This window comes from Physella acuta, unplaced genomic scaffold, assembly GCF_028476545.2.
Source record: "Physella acuta isolate Inbredline_101_S28 unplaced genomic scaffold, ASM2847654v3 ptg000184l, whole genome shotgun sequence".
Classification (NCBI taxonomy): Eukaryota; Metazoa; Mollusca; class Gastropoda; family Physidae; genus Physella; species Physella acuta.
Genome location: NW_026731703.1, coordinates 19,344 through 43,655, shown reverse-complemented (window position 1 = coordinate 43,655; position 24,312 = coordinate 19,344). Strand labels below are relative to the sequence as shown.

General features: G+C 41.6%; 1 protein-coding gene across 1 annotated transcript; it reads left to right on the top strand.

The window, feature by feature from the left end:
* Positions 1-13,029: 13,029 nt before the first annotated feature.
* On the top strand, positions 13,030-24,004 carry LOC131936685 (C-Maf-inducing protein-like; the record flags this gene model as incomplete). Its single annotated transcript, XM_059293735.1, has 2 exons — positions 13,030-13,379; positions 23,876-24,004. Coding segments are annotated over exons 1-2 (411 nt in total), but the record flags the coding sequence as incomplete, so codon positions are not given.
* Positions 24,005-24,312: the final 308 nt, after the last annotated feature.

Here is a 24,312-nt window from a genome sequence, read left to right as displayed (position 1 = left end):
AATGAACAGGGGTGGGTGATGACGGACGGGGGTAAATGAACAGAAACTGTTGGCACCTGACACCACTGGGGTCTAACACCGGTTGGCACCTGACACCAGTGGGGTCTAACACCGGTTGGCACCTGACACCACTGGGGTCTAACACCGGTTGGCACCTGACACCAGTGGGGTCTAACACCTGTTGGCACCTGACACCACTGGGGTCTAACACCGGTTGGCACCTGACACCAGTGGGGTCTAACACCTGTTGGCACCTGACACCACTGGGGTCTAACACCGGTTGGCACCTGACACCAGTGGGGTCTAACACCGGTTGGCACCTGACACCACTGGGGTCTAACACCGGTTGGCACCTGACACCAGTGGGGTCTAACACCTGTTGGCACCTGACACCACTGGGGTCTAACACCGGTTGGCACCTGACACCAGTGGGGTCTAACACCTGTTGGCACCTGACACCACTGGGGTCTAACACCGGTTGGCACCTGACACCACTGGGGTCTAACACCGGTTGGCACCTGACACCAGTGGGGTCTAACACCGGTTGGCACCTGACACCAGTGGGGTCTAACACCGGTTGGCACCTGACACCAGTGGGGTCTAACACCGGTTGGCACCTGACACCAGTGGGGTCTAACACCGGTCTCAGGAAATAACACGAACACGTTCGGCGGATGTATTATTTGATTGCTTTAAAACAACACGTAGAAATGGTTTTCTATATTTAAATGAATTATTATAAGCTTTCTTGCTTTCTGAGTACGCAGCAATAACTACGCACAACTGGTAAAATAGTAAGCCTAAATATTGGTGGATATATATATATATATATATATATATATATATATATATATATATATATATATATATATATATATATATATATATATATATATATATATATATATATACGTATATGTATATGTATATGTGAGTGTGTGTGTGGTGACTTTTCTGTTAATTCAGCTGCTGTGGTGAGTCTTGGTGGCTAAACCGGTTTAAGTTACAAATAATAAACTATAATAGGCGACCATTGTGAGCGCGAAGCAGTGACGTAGGTAGGGCTTTGTTTAGCGGGGGTGTCAGAAATATCCCCCACTCCCCCCACACACACACAGTAGCCTATATCTTTACAGCTTTAGTTTATGACACTCAAATTTTGATGTAAAAAAACGACACGACACGACAATGGCTGTAACCTGGTATGAGACAGCTGTCATCACGTGTCGTCGTCGTCCCCCCCCCCCCCCCCCCCCCCCAACAACCCGCTCTGAACTGCCTGACTAGGATATCTTTTATTAATGCTTTTTGCTGCTCAATCGAGCTCCCTAGACAAGTTGACTATGTAACTCGACTATTTGAGAAGTTTAAGCAGAGTCGAGTCATGATGCCTGTCAAAAATTTAAATTGTTCGGGGTCATGTGTGTGGGATACAATTGTCGGTGTAGGGTAGGATACAATTGTCGGACTTTGCTGTAGGGTGGGTGGGATATAATTGTCGGACTTTGGTGTGGGGTGGGATATAATTGTCGGACTTTGGTGTAGGGTAGGATATAATTGTCGGACTTTGGTGTAGGGTAGGATATAATTGTCGGACATTGGTGTAGGGTAGGATACAATTGTCGGACTTTGGTGTAGGGTGGGATATAATTGTCGGACTTTGGTGTAGGGTGGGTGGGATATAATTGTCGGACTTTGGCGTAGGGTGGGATATAATTGTCGGACTGGTGGCAACGGTGTTAGCCGCGTAGACCAGCATCACGTGGTTTGACGGCAATAAAAACAATTAGCAGTAGATGAAATATTTGTTGCCTGGGTGATTCGAGCGTGGGGAAGAAATGCGATGCGCTAAGAATAGATCATCTAAATGTCAACATGTTATTGTAACTATTTATAGACGGAGTCTAAAAGACACAGGAGTCGGCGTCGATGGTTCTAAGTAGCAGCTCCTAGCTGAGAATATCAGCATCGATTTTTTTATCTTCCTCGTTCACGGACTGATACATGCACTCAGCCTACACGAACAATGCACTACGTCACATCATGCACTACGTCATGTGATGCATAACACCACGTGACGCACATGAGACACCACATCAGACGATGCACCCTAATAAGTCGAGTTAATGTTACGTGTGCTGTTTGAGTGGGGAAAAACACGTACACAATTACAATTAATCAAAGTAGCGTTGTCATAGTACTGTGTTTCCGACTCTGTTCCGAACCCACAGCCCGGCAAAGTGATGCTACGTCAAGCTGATACACACCACTTTTGTTATAAAGATAAAACTAAAACTAAAGCAAGATTTCGAATTAAAGTTACAAAGACGTGGCAGAGGATTAGACCCACCGCACGGACTTCTAATATATATATATATATATATATATATATATATATATATATATATATATATATATATATATATATGTATATATATATATATATATATATATATATATATATATATATATATATAATATGCATATATGTGTTTATGTATATATGTGTATGCCATACAACTTTACCCATCAGACAAAATCCTGCCTGTGCCACTGTCGTCTAGCAGGCATGTAATATGTTTCAGCCAAGATGAGAACCTGACATGGGAACCTGACTATCTACTCACACCAAACCTGACATGGGAACCTGACATGGGAACCTGACTATCTACTCACACCAAACCTGACATGGGAACCTGACATGGGAACCTGACTATCTACTCACACCAAACCTGACATGGGAACCTGACATGGGAACCTGACTATCTACTCACACCAAACCTGACATGGGAACCTGACATGGGAACCTGACTATCTACTCACACCAAACCTGACATGGGAACCTGACTATCTACTCACACCAAACCTGACATGGGAACCTGACTATCTACTCACACCAAACCTGACATGGGAACCTGACTATCTACTCACACCAAACCTGACATGGGAACCTGACTATCTACTCACACCAAACCTGACATGGGAACCTGACTATCTACTCACACCAAACCTGACATGGGAACCTGACTATCTACTCACACCAAACCTGACATGGGAACCTGGCATGGGAACCTGACTATCTATTCTCACACGGACCCTGACATGGGAACCTGACTATCTACTCACACCAAACCTGACATGGGAACCTGACATGGGAACCTGACATGGGAACCTGACATGGGAACCTGACTATCTACTCACACCAAACCTGACATGGGAACCTGACATGGGAACCTGACTATCTACTCACACCAAACCTGACATGGGAACCTGACATGGGAACCTGACTATCTACTCACACGAAACCTGACATGGGAACCTGGCATGGGAACCTGACATGGGAACGACTATCTACTCACACGAAACCTGACATGGGAACCTGACATGGGAACCTGACTATCTACTCACACCAAACCTGACATGGGAACCTGACATGGGAACCTGACTATCTACTCACACCAAACCTGACATGGGAACCTGACATGGGAACCTGACTATCTACACTCACACGAAACCTGACATGGGAACCTGACATGGGAACCTGGCATGGGAACCTGACATGGGAACCTGACTATCTACTCACACGAAACCTGACATGGGAACCTGACATGGGAACCTGACTATCTACTCACACGAAACCTGACATGGGAACCTGACATGGGAACCTGGCATGGGAACCTGACATGGGAACCTGACTATCTACTCACACGAAACTTGACATGGGAACCTGACTATCTACTCACACCAAACCTGACATGGGAACCTGACTATCTATTCTAGCAGCTGATCCTGGATATCTATTCTCACAGCTGATCCTGGCTATCTATACTCACAGCTGATCCTGGGTATCTATTCTCACACCGAACCTGACATGGAAAGCTTGGCTATAAATTCTCACAGCTGTACCTGACTATCTATTCTCACACGGAACCTGACATTGGAAGCTTGGCTACCTATTCTCACAGCTGATCCTGGGTATCTATTCTCACACCGAACCTGACATGGGAAGCTTGGCTATCTATTCTCACGCTGAACATGACCTCACTGCACCGGCACACGTGACGTAATTTATCGTCTAGACTGGCTTCACACTTAGAAAAAAAACTGGCCATTAACGTGAAACATGCTATTCCCTGCCTGCTGGCCGTTTGTTGCATTTAATTTCAAGTGCGTTATGCTAGGCTTTTGCAGCGTAGGCTAATTGTTACCAGAAAAGTGAGAAATGGAAGCATTATATAAAATGCTTGGAGTTTGTTTAGACAAAGTACCAAATATCTCTAATAATCGTCGCATATAATACCAAAATGTATTTAAATAAACCGGGAGTTATCTCCCCTAAACGTTCTCGAATATTCTTATATAACTCTACGGGGAATGGCAACTCAGGATATAGACACTATTTTAAATCCATTTTTAATTACTTAAGCTTTTAAAAATAGAATAGAATCTCGTAGAAAAAAGAATCGCACACCAAGTGAGCGCCAAATAAAATGTGTATAATAGTGCGGAATATTATTAGTACTTTATAAATTTACATGCGTTTTTTTGAGCAATCGGAAATAGCCTAAATTACTACTTCCGGTGAACGGAAAATACTCAGAATTTGATAGAAGGCAGAGAATTAGATCTTTTACTTACATGTGAAATTTCGTTTATCTATCTGAAATAGTTGGGTCTACTTAAGTTATAGGCTTTTGACAAATTGAAAGTAGAAAAAGATATAATACTTATATATGAAATTTCATCAACCTAGCTGTTACGGTACTCAAATAACCGTGTTTACAGACACACACACACACATACACACACACATACATACGGACAAGATTGCAAAACTATGTTTTTCCAACACATGGAGGTACGTCGAGATTTGCAAAAAACCCGATTTTTTTTTTTTTGCACGATTACAAACAGTACTTTCTCTTTAGGGACTACTTCGTATACGAGAAAGTAAAAATGAAAGAAGAAAAATAAAACGAAAAATATTGAAATGTATTTTTTTAAAATAACACATATCTAAACAGCAGTTGGAAATTACAAACTCACCTTCATCCTCCTAACTAACGTAAAATAATGTTAGCTTTAGAGTTATTGTTCAAAGTTATGTATCTATATATATAATTCTCCTCTTCGAGCCGTTAGAAAACAAGCTGCAAGCTACCACCCCCCACCCCCTCACATGGTTTGGTGAGCTGTGGTTCACGTTGTTTACATTTTACAATCATAGAGACGGATTTGGTGACGGCTATTAGGGGCAGATAATTTAGTTTGAAACATTTTGAACTTAGAGAAGGTAACCAGTGTTTCTTCCAGACTTTTTTCTCCGGGGGGGCACTTGAAATCTTCGGGGGGGGGCGGTAAACTTTCTTCGGGGGGGCGGACACTGTTAAAAGTATATATTTTCTATATAAATTATATAAATTTCATTTCGTTCGGGGGGGCGGTAAAAAATTTTCGGGGGGGCTTCGCCCCCCCGAAGAGATGCCTGGAAGAAACTCTGAAGGTAACTAAGAGGAGGCTGCTTTCACGTGGGGGGGGGGGGGGGGAAGGGGGGTTTAGTTTTTTTTAAGCAAATTTTTTCAGTGGCAGCATTGGTACTGTCGAATTCACAAATTATAAATTACTGAAAAGTAGAAAAAAAAACAACTAAATAGCGGCGTATGATACGCAGCGGGTCGGCTCGTAAATAAATAAATAAAAAAAAAAATAAATAAAAAAAAAAATAAATAAATAAATAAATAAATATATATATATATATATATATATATATATATATATATATATATATATATATATATATATATATATATATATATATATATATATATATATATATATATATATATATATCAGTGGCGGAACTAGAAAAAAAGGGCCACCCCGCAAAAAATAATTTTGGGCCCCCTATATATATATATATATATATATATATATATATATATATATATATATATATATATATATATATATATATATATATATATATATATATATATCGGGTGAGGTCAACTCCCTGATATCCCCTGCCTACGCCAATGGATCGAACTAGCACCGTGTTGATGATCTTCACCCTTTCACTGCCTGTCTTTGTTACAGTGTCGTCACCCCACACTACCTCAGTCCTATCGTCACCCAACACTACCTCAGTCCTATCGTCACCCAACACTACCTCAGTCCTATCGTCACCCAACACTACCTCAGTCCTATCGTCACCCAACACTACCTCAGTCCTATCGTCACCCAACACTACCTCAGTCCTATCGTCACCCAACACTACCTCAGTCCTATCGTCACCCAACACTACCTCAGTCCTATCGTCACCCAACACTACCTCAGTCCTATCGTCACCCAACACTACCTCAGTCCTATCGTCACCCAACACTACCTCAGTCCTATCGTCACCCAACACTACCTCAGTCCTATCGTCACCCAACACTACCTCAGTCCTATCGTCACCCAACACTACCTCAGTCCTATCGTCACCCAACACTACCTCAGTCCTATCGTCACCCAACACTACCTCAGTCCTATCGTCACCCAACACTACCTCAGTCCTATCGTCACCCAACACTACCTCAGTCCTATCGTCACCCAACACTACCTCAGTCCTATCGTCATCCAACACTACCTCAGTCCTATCGTCACCCAACACTACCTCAGTCCTATCGTCACCCAACACTACCTCAGTCCTATAGTCCTATACCGTTAGAACGTCGCTGAAAATAGACTGTCGTGTCTCTGGTGGCTGGTACAGCTGCCGCCATCCTTAACGAGAGCTCGGGCTAAAGGGTGTGGCTCGCCCTCCAGTAGACTAGACCTTACATGTAGGCAGGGGCGTAGCGAGGGGGGGGGGGGGCGGGGGGTGCGGACCGCACCGGGTGACACCATTTAGGGGGGTGACACCAAGGCAAAAAAATAGCAAAATATAGAGAGAAAAACTTGAGGGGGGGTGCAAATCGAAAGTTTGAGGGGGGTGTGCAAATCGAAAACTTGAGGGGGGGTGCAAATCGAAAGTGTGAGGGAAGTTTGTCCCCGGGAAGGTTCGCAACGCCTCTGGGGGGGGGGGGGTGACACTATTAAATGCCGCACCGGGTGACACCCGACCTCAATACGCCACTGCATGTAGGCTACAATCCCGTCACAACACCCGTAGTAAAGTAGACCTCACATGTATGCTACATTCCCGCCCCACCTGTAGTAAAGTAGACCTCACCTGTAGGCTACTGTCCCGCCCCAACACCTGTAGTAAAGTAGACCTCACCTGTACAGTCCCACCCCAACACCTGTAGTAAAGTAGACCTCCCCTGTAGGCTACATTCCCGCCCCAACACCTGTAGTAAAGTAGACCGCACCTGTAGGCTACTGTCCCGCCCCAACACCTGTGGTAAAGTAGACCTTACCTGTACAGTCCCGCCCCTACACCTGTAGTAAAGTAGACCGCACCTGTACAGTCCCGCCCCTACACCTGTGGTAAAGTAGACCTCCCCTGTAGGCTACATTCCCGCCCCAACACCTGTAGTAAAGTAGACCGCACCTGTAGGCTACTGTCCCGCCCCAATACCTGTGGTAAAGTAGACCTCACCTGTACAGTCCCACCCCACCTGTAGTAAAGTAGACCTCACCTGTAGGCTACATTCCCGCCCCACCTGTAGTAAAGTAGACCTCCCCTGTAGGCTACATTCCCGCCCCAACACCTGTAGTAAAGTAGACCGCACCTGTAGGCTACTGTCCCGCCCCTACACCTGTAGTAAAGTAGACCTCACCTGTATGCTACAGTCCCACCCCTACACCTGTAGTAAAGTAGACCTCACCTGTACAGTCCCAACCCAACACCTGTAGTAAAGTAGACCTCACCTGTAGGCTACTGTCCCGCCCCTACACCTGTGGTAAAGTAGACCTCACCTGTACTGTCCCGCCCCTACACCTGTAGTAAAGTAGACCTCACCTGTAGGCTACTGTCCCGCCCCTACACCTTTGGTAAAGTAGACCTCACCTGTACTGTCCCGCCCCTACACCTGTGGTAAAGTAGACCTCACCTGTACAGTCCCGCCCCTACACCTGTGGTAAAGTAGACCTCACCTGTAGGCTACTGTCCCGCCCCTACACCTGTAGTAAAGTAGACCTCACCTGTAGGCTACTGTCCCGCCCCTACACCTGTAGTAAAGTAGACCTTACCTGTAGGCTACAGTCCCGCCCCTACACCTGTAGTAAAGTAGACCTCACCTGTAGGCTACTGTCCCACCCCTACACCTGTGGTAAAGTAGACCTCACCTGTACATTCCCGCCCCACCTGTAGTAAAGTAGACCTCACCTGTATGCTACAGTCCCGCCCCTACACCTGTGGTAAAGTAGACCTCACCTGTATGCTACAGTCCCACCCCTACACCTGTAGTAAAGTAGACCTCACCTGTACTGTCCCGCCCCTACACCTGTAGTGAAGTAGACCTCACCTGTAGGCTACAGTCCCGCCCCTACACCTGTGGTAAAGTAGACCGCACCTGTAGGCTACTGTCCCGCCCCAACACCTGTGGTAAAGTAGACCTCACCTGTACAGTCCCGCCCCTACACCTGTAGTAAAGTAGACCGCACCTGTAAAGTCCCGCCCCAACACCTGTAGTAAAGTAGACCGCACCTGTTGGCTACAGTCCCGCCCCTACACCTGTGGTAAAGTAGACCTCACCTGTAGGCTACAGTCCCGCCCTAACACCTGTGGTAAAGTAGACCTCACCTGTAGGCTACAGTCCCACCCCAACACCTGTAGTAAAGTAGACCGCACCTGTAGGCTACTGTCCCGCCCCAACACCTGTGGTAAAGTAGACCTCACCTGTACATACAGTCCCACCCCGATACCTGTAGTAAAGTAGACCGCACCTGTAGGCTACTGTCCCGCCCCAACACCTGTAGTAAAGTAGACCTCACCTGTACAGTCCCGCTCCTACACCTGTAGTAAAGTAGACCTCGCCTGTACATTCCCGCCCCACCTGTAGTAAAGTAGACCTCACCTGTACAGTCCCACCCCTACACCTGTAGTAAAGTAGACCTCACCTGTAGGCTACTGTCCCGCCCCAACACCTGTGGTAAAGTAGACCTCACCTGTAGGCTACTGTCCCGCCCCTACACCTGTGGTAAAGTAGACCTCACCTGTACAGTCCCGCCCCAACACCTGTAGTAAAGTAGACCGCACCTGTAGGCTACTGTCCCGCCCCAATACCTGTAGTAAAGTAGACCTCACCTGTAGGCTACATTCACGCCCCTACATCTGTAGTAAAGTAGACCTCACCTGTAGGCTACATTCCCGCCCCTACACCTGTAGTAAAGTAGACCTCACCTGTACAGTCCCAACCCAACACCTGTATTAAAGTAGACCTCACCTGTAGGCTACATTCCCGCCCCTACACCTGTAGTAAAGTAGACCTCACCTGTACTGTCCCGCCCCTACACCTGTAGTGAAGTAGACCTCACCTGTAGGCTACAGTCCCCCCGCCCCTACACCTGTGGTAAAGTAGACCGCACCTGTAGGCTACTGTCCCGCCCCAACACCTGTGGTAAAGTAGACCTCACCTGTACAGTCCCGCCCCTACACCTGTAGTAAAGTAGACCGCACCTGTACAGTCCCGCCCCAACACCTGTAGTAAAGTAGACCGCACCTGTAGGCTACAGTCCCGCCCCTACACCTGTGGTAAAGTAGACCTCACCTGTAGGCTACAGTCCCGCCCCAACACCTGTGGTAAAGTAGACCTCACCTGTACAGTCCCGCCCCTACACCTGTAGTGAAGTAGACCTCACCTGTACAGTCCCACCCCAACACCTGTAGTAAAGTAGACCGCACCTGTAGGCTACTGTCCCGCCCCAACACCTGTGGTAAAGTAGACCTCACCTGTACATACAGTCCCACCCCGATACCTGTAGTAAAGTAGACCGCACCTGTAGGCTACTGTCCCACCCCTACACCTGTGGTAAAGTAGACCTCACCTGTACATTCCCGCCCCACCTGTAGTAAAGTAGACCTCACCTGTATGCTACAGTCCCGCCCCTACACCTGTGGTAAAGTAGACCTCACCTGTATGCTACAGTCCCACCCCTACACCTGTAGTAAAGTAGACCTCACCTGTACTGTCCCGCCCCTACACCTGTAGTGAAGTAGACCTCACCTGTAGGCTACAGTCCCGCCCCTACACCTGTGGTAAAGTAGACCTCACCTGTAGGCTACTGTCCCGCCCCAACACCTGTGGTAAAGTAGACCTCACCTGTACAGTCCCTCCCCTACACCTGTAGTAAAGTAGACCGCACCTGTAAAGTCCCGCCCCAACACCTGTAGTAAAGTAGACCGCACCTGTTGGCTACAGTCCCGCCCCTACACCTGTGGTAAAGTAGACCTCACCTGTAGGCTACAGTCCCGCCCTAACACCTGTGGTAAAGTAGACCTCACCTGTAGGCTACAGTCCCACCCCAACACCTGTAGTAAAGTAGACCGCACCTGTAGGCTACTGTCCCGCCCCAACACCTGTGGTAAAGTAGACCTCACCTGTACATACAGTCCCACCCCGATACCTGTAGTAAAGTAGACCGCACCTGTAGGCTACTGTCCCGCCCCAACACCTGTAGTAAAGTAGACCTCACCTGTACAGTCCCGCTCCTACACCTGTAGTAAAGTAGACCTCGCCTGTACATTCCCGCCCCACCTGTAGTAAAGTAGACCTCACCTGTACAGTCCCACCCCTACACCTGTAGTAAAGTAGACCTCACCTGTAGGCTACTGTCCCGCCCCAACACCTGTGGTAAAGTAGACCTCACCTGTAGGCTACTGTCCCGCCCCTACACCTGTGGTAAAGTAGACCTCACCTGTACAGTCCCGCCCCAACACCTGTAGTAAAGTAGACCGCACCTGTAGGCTACTGTCCCGCCCCAATACCTGTAGTAAAGTAGACCTCACCTGTAGGCTACATTCACGCCCCTACATCTGTAGTAAAGTAGACCTCACCTGTAGGCTACATTCCCGCCCCTACACCTGTAGTAAAGTAGACCTCACCTGTACAGTCCCAACCGAACACCTGTATTAAAGTAGACCTTACCTGTACAGTCCCGCCCCTACACCTGTAGTAAAGTAGCCTCACCTGTACAGTCCCGCCCCTACATCTGTAGTAAAGTAGACCTCACCTGTAGGCTACATTCCCGCCCCAACACCTGTAGTAAAGTAGACCTTACCTGTACAGTCCCGCCCCTACACCTGTAGTAAAGTAGACCTCGCCTGTACATTCCCGCCCCACCTGTAGTAAAGTAGACCTCACCTGTACAGTCCCACCCCTACACCTGTAGTAAAGTAGACCTCACCTGTAGGCTACTGTCCCGCCCCAACACCTGTGGTAAAGTAGACCTCCCCTGTAGGCTACTGTCCCGCCCCTACACCTGTGGTAAAGTAGACCTCACCTGTACAGTCCCGCCCCAACACCTGTAGTAAAGTAGACCGCACCTGTAGGCTACTGTCCCGCCCCAATACCTGTAGTAAAGTAGACCTCACCTGTAGGCTACATTCCCGCCCCTACATCTGTAGTAAAGTAGACCTCACCTGTAGGCTACATTCCCGCCCCTACACCTGTAGTAAAGTAGACCTCACCTGTACAGTCCCAACCGAACACCTGTATTAAAGTAGACCTTACCTGTACAGTCCCGCCCCTACACCTGTAGTAAAGTAGCCTCACCTGTACAGTCCCGCCCCTACATCTGTAGTAAAGTAGACCTCACCTGTAGGCTACATTCCCGCCCCAACACCTGTAGTAAAGTAGACCTTACCTGTACAGTCCCGCCCCTACACCTGTAGTAAAGTAGACCTCGCCTGTACAGTCCCGCCCCTACACCTGTAGTAAAGTAGACCTTACCTGTAGGCTACTGTCCCGCCCCTACACCTGTAGTAAAGTAGACCTTACCTGTAGGCTACTGTCCCGCCCCTACACCTGTAGTAAAGTAGACCTTACCTGTAGGCTACTGTCCCGCCCCTACACCTGTGGTAAAGTAGACCTCACCTGTACAGTCCAACACCTATAGTAAAGTTAGCCTCAAATATGCGGGCTACAACATACATGTATGATGCATTTTATAAATCCAGCCATGGGATCTATTTATAGGAATGTATTGTTTTAAACATACTAACGTTATTTTGTAATAGAAAACGTTTGTTGCTTTGGTTATTTAAAGGCCAGCTGTATAAAAAGTTGTGGGCGTGGCAATGACAGTCAAACCGTTAGCTTTCTAATGGCTGAAGTTCGATTGTTGTTTTTAATACCTTAGTTATAGACCTGCCTATACTATACCATGTAGATCTAGTGTTGCTTAATAAAAATACATTTCTGTAGTGTACGATAAACAGCTGGTTAGTGTTGTGTTATCAAGCTTTTCTATCTCTGATACTTTCCTTTGTTGAGTAATAAACTCAGTAAAACCAGATTGATTTTTTTCCTCTGCTAGATTCTGAATCCGCAAATACATTTGCTTCCCGCATAATTGTATTTTATTCGCGCAGCGGTTATTTTCAGAAAACTCAACAGAGCACGAGGAAATCTATTTTGAGGACTGCCGATTCAACGTCATTTCAATCACGTGACATTTCGCCGGAAATCTCCGAAGATATAAAATGGAGGACTGCTATCGTCTGTGAATACACTGCCATCGCGGAAAAAAACAAAACATTTCTGTCGCCAAGTTGAAGCGACAACACGGATTTACCGGGGGATCAAAGCTAATATGGTTTTTAAAATCATATCATTTACACAATTATTAGAAAGTTGTGTGTCCTATTGTGTACAGGGTGTTACAATTTAAAAAAAATTCTAGCTTAGCGATAGTTTTAGTTAGCTGTCTCCAGCAGAAGTTGTGCCCGTGAGTTACGTTAACACTACACAACAACAATCATAATCGGTTTATGTGTGTTAAGCCTAGTCTAGTGGTGAACTTACAAACTTGTTATCTAGGAAAAAAAAGCAATATAATGGCAGCTTAGAGTAATAATGTGCTTATCCAGTGTTTAAAGTTTAAAGGTCCTCAGTTTGAATTAGTTTTCCTTATTGTGCCTTTTCAAAAACAAATATTGGATAGCTTCAACGATGACTACCCTAACGGATTGTACGATTGGTAGTACTACTACTGACAACAACAACATCAAACCATTGTCCGAAGTGACTGGAGGGATAGTTCAGTCACCAACAAGTCCAAAACCACCACTGCAAACAGGTCCTAAACATAAACTTATATCTGAGGCTGATGTACAAGTATGTCGCCTCAATCATACAAGGACTATTGTGAGCAAAATCATGAACTCTAGGTATCTCAGAAGATGGGAAAGTCACAGAATTGTTTTGGACCATAATGAAATGCGTTCAACAACTGTAAGTTGTCACTTTTTACTCAATATCTTTTAAAAAGCACAATAGATCTAGATCTAGATCTATAATATTTTACAGAAAATTTTGTTCATACTTTTATTAATAATATTAGGCCTACTTAAAGTAAAGCTTCTACCCTCGAGATTCTAGATTATTGTGGAAAACTATAGCCATAGTACTAGACTAAGTTAATTATATGAATACGAGCCGACCCGCGGCGTATCACACGCCGCTATTTAGTTGTTTTATTTTCTGCTTTTCAGTAATTCATAATTTGTGAATTCTACAGTACCAAAGCTGCCACTGAAAATACTTGCTTTAAAACACTATCAGTAGCTCGCTAAGGACGATACCCCCCCTCCTTTCCCCAACCCCTACCCCACACCCCCCGTGAAAGTAAACTCCTCTTAGTTACCTCCCCTAAGTTTAAAAATTTTTCAATCTAAATTATCTGCCCCTAATAGCCGTCACTAAACCCGGCTCTACGATTGTAAACATTTAGCGTGAACCACAGCTCACCAGACCATGTAGGGGTGGGGGTGGTAGAGTGCGAGATTACAGCTTGGTGTTTTCTATCGTCTCCAAGAAGAGAATTATGTATATATAGATGCCTATGAACTGACTAAGCCTATATTTTATTATAAATAGGCAAGATAGGCCATGACTAAAACTAAAGTAATTATTAGTAATTAGACTGAATTAATTAGCCTACTTGTATGGGCAAATATACTTTTTTTATAATGATATTGTGGTTTGAAAATCATGAAATAACATAAGCCCTAAAAATATTATTACAAGTATTAACGAAAACTTCATAATGTAAGAATTACAGGCATTTTATGCTTACCAATGTAAAATTAAATTACATTTAGTTTACAGGTTAGTGAATAAAAAAAAAATTTCTTTTTTTTACAAACCAAAGTACAGCAGAAAATGGTAGCAATGCTAAGGTCCTGCTTTGACAAACTACAATAATAAATACTATCAAAGAAAAAAATCTGTAATACTGTAAATATTATTGAAGTTTGATTTAAAGTGAAAGATACAAGTACACTTGCATTATTCAACAAAACTATATTTAAAAATAAAAAAATCCGTATTTTTATTAAGTAGAAAATGTTGGGGTAAAGTGCAGTAAATTGTTAAGTTCAAGTAAAAATCTACAGAGGTTTAAAAAAAGACAGGTTATATTACATAAGCAGCTAACTGGAATTTTGATAATTGTTTTTGTAGCTTCCAATGGAGGTTCTCATCTTATCATATGTTGGAGTTTTCAGCATTGACATTTTTTAGCTAATTAAATGCATACATCAGACTAAGTCAATTAATTTTCCTCCTGTTTCAACCATCAAAATAGAGAACTTATGTGTTAAAAATCAAACATTAAATTAAATTGATCTTGAATTGAATAAAATAATGCATGTAGAAAGAAATAGAATTTAGGTACTGAAACTGCTGATCAGTTTCAGGTAAGTAATCATGAAAATCTTTCTCTCTCAGTCTTAAAGAGTGCTTGATAATTTTAAAGCCCAAGGAAGATAAAAATTGGATATATAGTTAAGAATAGTTAATGTATTAGGAAGAATACTACCAGCTTCAACCAGCCTGTGATTTTCAATTAATTTATTCATAATATCACGGGTGATGTTTTTGAAAAGGAGGAAATTAAAAAAAACAAAGATTATTGGTTAAAGGCCCATATATTTTAAAAAATCTTGTTGGAAAAGAACTTATTTAAAAGTTTTCAATACGTTAAACCATGAAAGTAATGTGTTTGAATAACACCGCAGGTTAATGTTTCTACAGCTTTCAATAGACCTGGCTTTACAACCAAAACTACTGCACATTTACTTAATAAGGCATAGTGATAGTTGAAGGAGAAAAAAAGCTAAGTGGCTTGTGACTTGGGCTTATTTCAAATCCAGTCGTTAATTTTTTTTTTAATTAGATCACATTATTTTAGAAATTCTAAAAAATAATTGTATATTTTAAAAATGAATTTTTCCCTACTACATGTTGCTTGCACTTTGTAAATATATTGGGTCTTGAACAGTGAAAATGTTAAGATTACCAAATTGTAGACTGAGATTAATTAAGTATGTTAAAGATGGTGAAAGTTACTCAAAACTCTTCTTATGCTTGCTTGCAATTAAGCAATTGTACTGAAACATACTCAATACATTGTGTTTGTACTGGCTGCAGAGGCGTAGAGACCCCTTGCAACACCCGGGGTGAACCATCAGTTTTTGGCTGCTCCTCCTATACACCTCTTGCAAGGTTTAAATAGATCATAAGCTCCAAGCATTATGGTGGCTGATCCTTTGTTGTCATGTCTGTTTTGAATATTGCACTCCAATGTACTGTTTTATTTGAATTATCTATAGGCCTTACCATACAAGCAGCTAATCCTAAACCTCACCATTTTCTATTATAAAATTCAATAGAATCATTACATAGTGAATGGGTATAATTTAAGTGTTTAAAATCAATTATAGGAGCGAAATACTTGCTCCCCAAAATTGTTTTACAAATCCTTTTCAACATCATCTTAGTTTGTTATTTACTTATCTAAACATCTGAACGTTTTCTCCTTAAATCCCCATTTATGTTTTTAAAACAAAATTACAAGCCATCAAATAACAAATCTTGGAGCTTCCATTTATAATTCTTTTTAATACAACTATTCAAATCTAGTATTTAGATACAGAGATGTAGTATAGGCCTATGTTTATTGTATGTCCCTACCCACAACGAAAGGTTTATTGTGACGGCAAGTAGATCTATTCTTGACTACGACCACATTGTCCACTCTAATATTGATTTAAAAAACTAGTGAAAACGACTTGAGCATTGTGCAGGAGGAAAAAGGTTTCTCCATAAGTCAGCAAGGGTAGTGTTGAGTGCGTCATTCGTGTAGGCTCGGACGTTTTGTTTAAATATTGATAACAAATCAGCAGGGTGCAAAACTGTAGGGAAATCTCTGTAATGTTCACACATTGTCACGCGCACAACTGCATTCATCAATTGTTTTTCCCTCATTGTAAAAATGTTTTCTTCAATCCTTTCATCCAACTATATTGCTTCGGAAGTTATGGCTCTTATCTAAAAAAAAAGTATCATAACGAGAACGAAGAAAACTGATAACGGAACCTTCTAGAATACAAAAAAAGTCAGAACATTTGTTAAAATGAATTCTCTTAATAAAGCCTTAAAAAACGCACTCCAGCTATAGTTGTCTAAGATATGGGAGCAACAAGTTGCCGTGTCTGATGTGAAACTTGGGCTACATTTCATCGATGTTTGGCAACATCCGGTTCAGTAACATTCCATTATTTTAGGCACACTGATTTTTGGTCATCGTGCATTTGACTTTCTTAGGGCATACATATAGGCTATTTTTTTTTTTGACGATTTGTTTTTTTTTTTACTTTTGACTAATTAAACAAATGTAAAAAAAATACTGCCATAAAACAAGCTTAAAAGGGGGATTAATTGACCAAAATTTCTTAGATTCCGGCTACTCCCCTATGTAAACTACTATTCCCATTACGATGGAGATCATGACTGGCCATAACCCAGCACGTTTGATGTTGAAAGATGGAAACTGGAGTAGAAGGGTTGTGTTGCATTCAGTGCTTGTGAGACTGTAAAATGAATTTTTTACCCAATATACGAGGGAAGCGGGGCTTGTATCTTATTTCTTTTTGCAACAAAATGCTATGTTTCATCCAGCGTACCCAAAGTACGCGAATACAATATACAGAGATTTTTTTCTGACTGCTGGGCCCGTAGTATTGTATGTATGATATTCTAAATACGGTCTGTCGCGGCTGAACATCCCTTCCACTTGCCTCTTTGAAAATTGTAATATTACTATAAACCACAGTAGTCAATATGCGGGGGATATTAACTTTAATATATTTTATTAAAACTGACAAGAATCACGAGGAAACAATTGTAACAAAAGGTATATACTGTAATATACGACCAACGCAACCTTAAACATGAGAAAAATGGAAGTAACATACAAATACAGCCAACCTGGCTGGTTTATTCACTGCCTGAATAATTTCAATATGCCGTCTCTCAATTTATCGAACATCTTAGATAAAACAGGATTTCGTTGTTTAATCAGTCACTGGTCTACAGCTTCACAGAGGCAGGCTCGGTCTCCTCATACCGATATTTATCAACTGTCTTATTAACGCCAGGTTATCTGGCCCGAAATATTCTCTATGTTAGCGACGTTAATGTATCGTTAAGGAGTCGCACATTTGTACTCCACCTACCAATTAGACGCTAGCTCATTCAAAATGGTCTCAGTGCCAGGAGCGTATCACAAAGAACGGATAGCGTGGATCTATTCATTTGTCTGTGTAAGCAGCTTTGCCTAGTTTAATTAAACACGATACAAAAGATTTACTTTCAACATATCTTTCATTTCCTTATTGAAATTGTAAGGCATCATGACGTAAGAGGCGTAATCGATACTCAACTACATCCCTACAGTTAAAACCAAACTTAGATGTAGTAAGTTACTGACCAGTGATTTAGTACCTCCTTACAGTTAAAACCAAACTTGGATGTAGTAAGTTACTGACCAGTGATTTAGTACATCCTTACAGTTAAAACCAAACTTGGATGTAGTAAGTTACTGACCAGTGATTTAGTACATCCTTACAGTTAAAACCAAACTTAGATGTAGTTTGTTACTGACCAGAATAACCTCGCATTAGTAAGACAGTATATAACTATCGGTATGAGACAGAGCTTGCCTTGATAAACTGTGAAGCTGTCGACCAGTGGCTGATCAAAAACGAAATCCTGTTTTATTTAAGAAACAACCAGCCTTGGGCAATTATTTAAAAATTGTCTTCCTGGTGTCTCTTTGTAAGGCTGGGAAAATTAGCTTTCTATTTTTAAATTTGAGAGATATTTAATGGTTTTTATTTTGGAACTAGTACACATATCTCAAGTCAACATGTGTATTTAAATGACCGTACAGTATTTTCTAGCCATGGTTTTCTGTCCATGGATGAACACTATCTAGTTGTTAACATCTTTATTGGATCGAATTGTCCGCTGGCCAAAGAAAATATCTATGGCAGAGTTGTTTGGTGTTAGGGCTGAATGCATCACCCGTCGATGTAATGTGTAGAGCCATAGGATTGTTGGGGCAAGTGGTGTGATTAGTAGGACGAAATATTTTGATTTGTAGGACTAAATAATATGATGTGTAGTACACTATGGCTTTTAGTGACATCATAATGTGGGATGAAAACAAAAGCAGATGTTTCTAATCGTCATCCCGATTGGCTTGCTGCTTTAGGATGTCAGCCGTCCATTGAACCTCTTATCTACATAGGGGAGACACGAAAATAAACACGACAACTGGTGGTACTAAATGAATGAGACATGAATTATAGCTAGTTGTTATCTCGACAGATGCTCTGTAGAACACAACGTTTAGCAAACTTTTTAATCGTCTGTTACTGCTTCATTCCTTCAAACTGAAAACTAAAAGCACCTCGGTGTATTTAAAAAAAAGTTTAATTGTTCTACAGAAGCGAAGTAACACTTTTCTCTTGTTTTACATTTTTTAGAGCTTGTGTAGCTTAGGCAATTTGATATGCACGCTGTTGTTCGATCTCACATGATGTGGGGAAAATAGTGTGGGATGATGAAATGTAGCGTTTTGACGTGAAAACAGTCTACTCTTTGTGTACTCTCGGAAACATTCATCCAAGTGGGCAGAGGAGACCTGCGTCACGGGAATAGAAATGGCAAAATAAAACCTATAGGCCTACTGTCAGTTGTAAAAATAGATGGCAGAACACGACTGCGCTATTTTCAGGCGTATTGATCCACTGCGGTTTTACCATTTCATCTTTGTTTTTTAGTTGTGGTCATTAAAAAAATGAATTGAATTGTAGCAAAATTTATTTAAAAAATTAACCACCGTAGTTATTTTATTGTTGTTGCTGTGTAATATGTTCTTGTTTTGATTGGGGGGGGGGGGGGGTATTCAGCAATTTTCTGTACATCATAGAAACAACAGTGTAATGCAATTAAACGTTGCTCAAGATAATGTATATGTAATGGAGACGATGTTCATAAAGAAATGCATTAAAAATAATATCTTTTGCACTCGTAACTGTCTCCAATGAATAATAGATGTAAGAGAGATGTTACAACAGCTCGTTAGAACAGCCATTATAGCTGCTGGATAAAACACCTATTATATAGTAGCTGGATAATATTAAAATGGCGTTATATTACCTGTACAATGCTTATATCAATCGCATATTTCAGTGCATTTCGCATTCAGGTGGAGGGGGGATACATTTCTTTATACAAGCAGTATATAACACGACGTTCTTTAGTATCATCATGCGTATTGTGTATATTAAATTTACTCTTGCATATAGTAAACCTTGATATGAATCCTATAATTTTAATACATTTTAAACCGTATGTGACTGTAGTTTACACATATTTCAGTACCACGGGGACCTATAACTTAACCCAAGTACAACGTTATATCAGAGGTTTGTGATTGACTTAAAAAAATAAATAATGTAAATTGTCATTTCTGTGTAGGTCTAGACCAGGGGTCGGCAACCTTTTGAAGTGGAAGAGCCAAAAGTTACAATTTTCAAAATTTCCCTGGTTTTAAAGAGCCACTAACATTGTTTTTATCTCAAATATTTTTTTTGTTATTAAGACTATTAGTATTTGTGCAAGGAGCTGGAGAGCCGCATCTTGATATCAAAAGAGCCGCATGCGGCTCGCGAGCCGCAGGTTGCCGACCCCTGGTCTAGACGCCTTATCTAAACATCAAACATCGTATTAAACGTCAGCGAATGAAAGACATTTTTTATAGACATGTAATCATCTTTGCATGGTTCATAGGTCAAAGACCTCCTACTCCATAATTGTATAGATCTTATGTCAACGGTGATTGTACGGCTCTGTGTCCACTGTGTCCACAGATCGCTTCAACGTCTTAACAACACACAAACAAGTGATCATCGAGCCGATACCAGTACCACAAGCTTTTGTTAGGCTTTTAGTGGGCTGCTGTATTTGGTGCTGCCCTCGCCGTCTCCTCTCTTCCTGTTCCCATAGTGAGATATTGATTCCTGCCTTGTAATCCAAACAAGATGGGCCCATTTATTTAGCTACCTGCGCTAAAATATCCCTCTACACACGTCTCAAGTAGTAACTGTGTTTCTATTTATCTTTACTCCCTTGTATTGAGACGCCGTCCTTAATGTTGATTTTAATCCAAATATGAGTACAGTGTGACGTGGGGTATTGCCTAAGCCTTAGGTCCAATTAATTTTGAACTTTATTTTATACTAGTTGTTTTCTCCCGTTAATGCAACGGGAGCTAGGCTGTTAGTGTTTCGTGTTTTCTTTTCCATCCAACTGTTCTAAATAATATATTGGCTACGTTATTAAGGATCGTTTATCGGTAAAACACGTTTAATTATTTAGAACACTTGTAGTTAGTATTAGAGTTCTTCTTCTTCGTTCTTAATTATTAGTGTTGAAAGGGATCGAGATTTATCTGCCAGCGGGTTTGACCTCGAGACTTTGTTCGAATGTATCAACCATTAGCTTTTTGCCGACTCGACCACGCCTCCAACACAATTAAGGATACGTGTCAACTGGTTATGCTCCATTGAGGCCATTGACTCCGATTTTTGGATTTGCTACAAGCTACAAGGCAGCAATAGAGTTGGATGAAAGGAGTTGTCTCTCCTAGAAGAGTGGCTGTCCCCAGCTAACGAGCCTCATCTGCCCGAGGGTTCGAACTCGAGACTTTTCGGTTTAACAACCATGAGCTTTGCCGACTCGACCACGCCGACCCCTAGTAGTAGAGTTATAAAATAGTTTGTTTAAATGTTTTTTAATATCATTTATACGACTGTTGTTAAAAGGTTCCGTAACATTTACGTTTTTAATTTTCCTTTTCAGCAACGTCATACGAGCATTTACTTTAAAGGAAAAAAAATAATTTCAGATGTGCTATTATATACAGGGTATAAATTTGAAATATCCATCCACGACCCGTAGAGACGTTTATCAAACTTAATTATAAATTCAGAATCTAAACGTAGGCTTAAAATACTTTATGTATGTAAACAGGGAAATAAGAATGAAAATACAAGAAAATAAAACTAAGCCGAACACCAATCTATTGTTAAGTTTTCACCTGCTTGTAAACCTATAATCAACTATACAACTAAAATCTAGGCGTCATTCTTAACCATAATCATAACCAAACCTTGAAAATCCCCTGCTCTCAATCTCTACATTTGAAAAAAAAAAACCTTAGTGCAATTCTAAAATGTGAAACTGCAGCCTAACCCTAAAGTAAAACCTAACCTGAAACCGGTGCACTTACCTATCTTGGTCATGCTCATAGTAGAAGTAATCCTTTTAGAGTCAATGAACGGTAGAGGGACAGAGAAATTAAATCGCGAAATTCTTAGATAGATAAAAGACAAATGATCCACTTTGTGATATTTATGTCCACCACATCAATGCACGGCCTGGTCCTGTGCATACCATTAGGAATACTCTCACGGCTCAAACTAAGCAACATATCTAAACTATACTACATCTCGATCCTATATGTTGAATGTTAGATCAAATACCTTCATTTTAGTTAATTCAAACATTTTTACATCCGATTGATTAATGGTTAAACTATTTCTTTTTTTTTTACCATGTATGTTTGATAAGGTTACAATTTGATACATTAGTAAATATTTTGATTTCAAATTAAAATACATTTTCGACACACAAAAAACAAAACAACATACGGCTCTTTCTTAAACGTCGGCATCACATTTTCGAGGATATGTGTATAGTTTATAACAATCAGAAACTTTGGTCTAAACCTTGCCCTGTTCATATTCTTTTTTCTAACCTTGACCTCTAATAATCCATCCGATAAAAAGTTTTCATGGATACCTATTTGTTTTGTTCTTTATAAACACCGCTAAAATTATATTGTAAATATTTGCTTACAACCTCAGCGCCGAGTAGCAATAGATAATATCCACAACAGGATCACTCCTTTTACTTGACATGACTTCTTATGTGGATAAAATGTACTGAATTCACTCCAGGAAAGTCATTGAGCAACACACTACTCATTGAACAAGACATGTATCAAAGTCAAGTACTAGAGGCGTTTAGTCAAGCGCCAAGATAGTAGGTCGACCCATTTAATTGTTTATGCTCTGTGGACCTGGTTTAAGTATAATACTTTAGAAGTGTAATGTTTCGGTCGTATTACTTCGTGTACAAGTTCTGGTCACCAGTAGGTCTCACGCTACTGAACACAGAACTTGAATCCAGTTCATCCACTTCATCATCACTACCCGTCACCCTTGTTGGGGTTTGGGCCGTAAACCACAGATCTCCAAGGTATCTGTCCTGTCCATTTTCTCAACCGGACTACAGGTGTAGTCCTTCTTTGTAGCTTCACCTTCAAAGTCATGTCTTCAGTTTTGACGTTTTCCTTGTGGGTTCCATCTAAATGCCTGCCTGATGATATTGGTTGGCGGTCTGCGCATTGTGTGCCCTATCCAACTCCATCTTATTTTTTTCTTATTTCTTCAGCAGCGGAATTTTTTTCGTTTTCTGTAGGTGTACGTTGCTGATGGTGTCGGTTCAGCGGATCCTGAGTATTTTATGTGAGGCAGCTGTTTATAAACGTCTGGACTTAATCAATGGTGGTCTTTGTCATCCTCCAAGTCTCTGGCCCCTAGTGCAGCACAGATATTACATTTGTGTTAAAAAGGTGCACCTTGATGGTCAAGCAAAGGTCACTGAAAGCCCAGATGTTTCTTGGTTGTGCGAAGGCTGTTCTTGCTTTGATTAGTCGCACGTACGTGAAATCTATATAGGAATCTTGGTAGCAAAATTAGATGAGTGCCTTTGTACACACAAGCTGCATTGTGTTTGTGTGATTGTAGAAACTGATGATAAAGGTTCTTTCTACAGTAGACCAAATAGAAAAAATAGGCTTAATGATCGCATTGAGCCATTGAAGAATGAATAATTTAGAACTCTCAGCATAGATTATCCTGGTTTTAATTTATTTTTTTATTGTTGCAAACGTTAGGCTGAAATAAAAAGGCGTCAAAAGCTTAAATGTTAGTAGGGTTTTATTCCTGCTGTGTCGGCCTTTTTTGATGTTGGATTTAGCCTAGTTTTATTTATCGCAAGAACTGAATACAGTGTAAAGACACCATAGAAAAACTGATGAAGACACGTGCTACTCATATATAAAGCAAAGACCCATCCATCTCCATGCAGGCTGATAGAAGCCGTCAGTTGCATGTCACTTGATGCGATCGTATGTCCGTTTTGTGACCTGCTCACATTCCATTTCTTGCTGCTGTATAGCTGGGTGCTCCCCACCAGATCCCATCATTAAACACTGAGACAATACAAGCAATTATTTTTTTCTTCCACAGCCGACGGGCTTCATGGAGCTGGCCGTGCCCTACTCGAGTATAGAGGACGTCCATATTGTGTCCAGATGGGATGCAGGGCAAAAGTTTTGTCTACGGATCACCATACAGGATGGCTCGGTGCTGTTACAAGTAAGTTCACCACAACTTTCAACAGCGGCTGACGTTTCGCTTGGTATTCATTCTGACCAAGACATCAAATGGAAACTTTGTTCCATTTTATATTTTACTATGATTTTTCATTGATTTTAAATAGAGTTAAAATTCTTTCTTTATCACCTTTTGAACTCCAAAACACACGCATTTCTATTTAAGATAGTATAGTTTAACACTAATATACTTTGAAACAAGTGATATTGTTTTTTAACCCACCCCTCCCATCTCCCACTCCATATAATTTTGATGTGTGTGTTATAAATGCTGGGTAGATAATGGGCGAA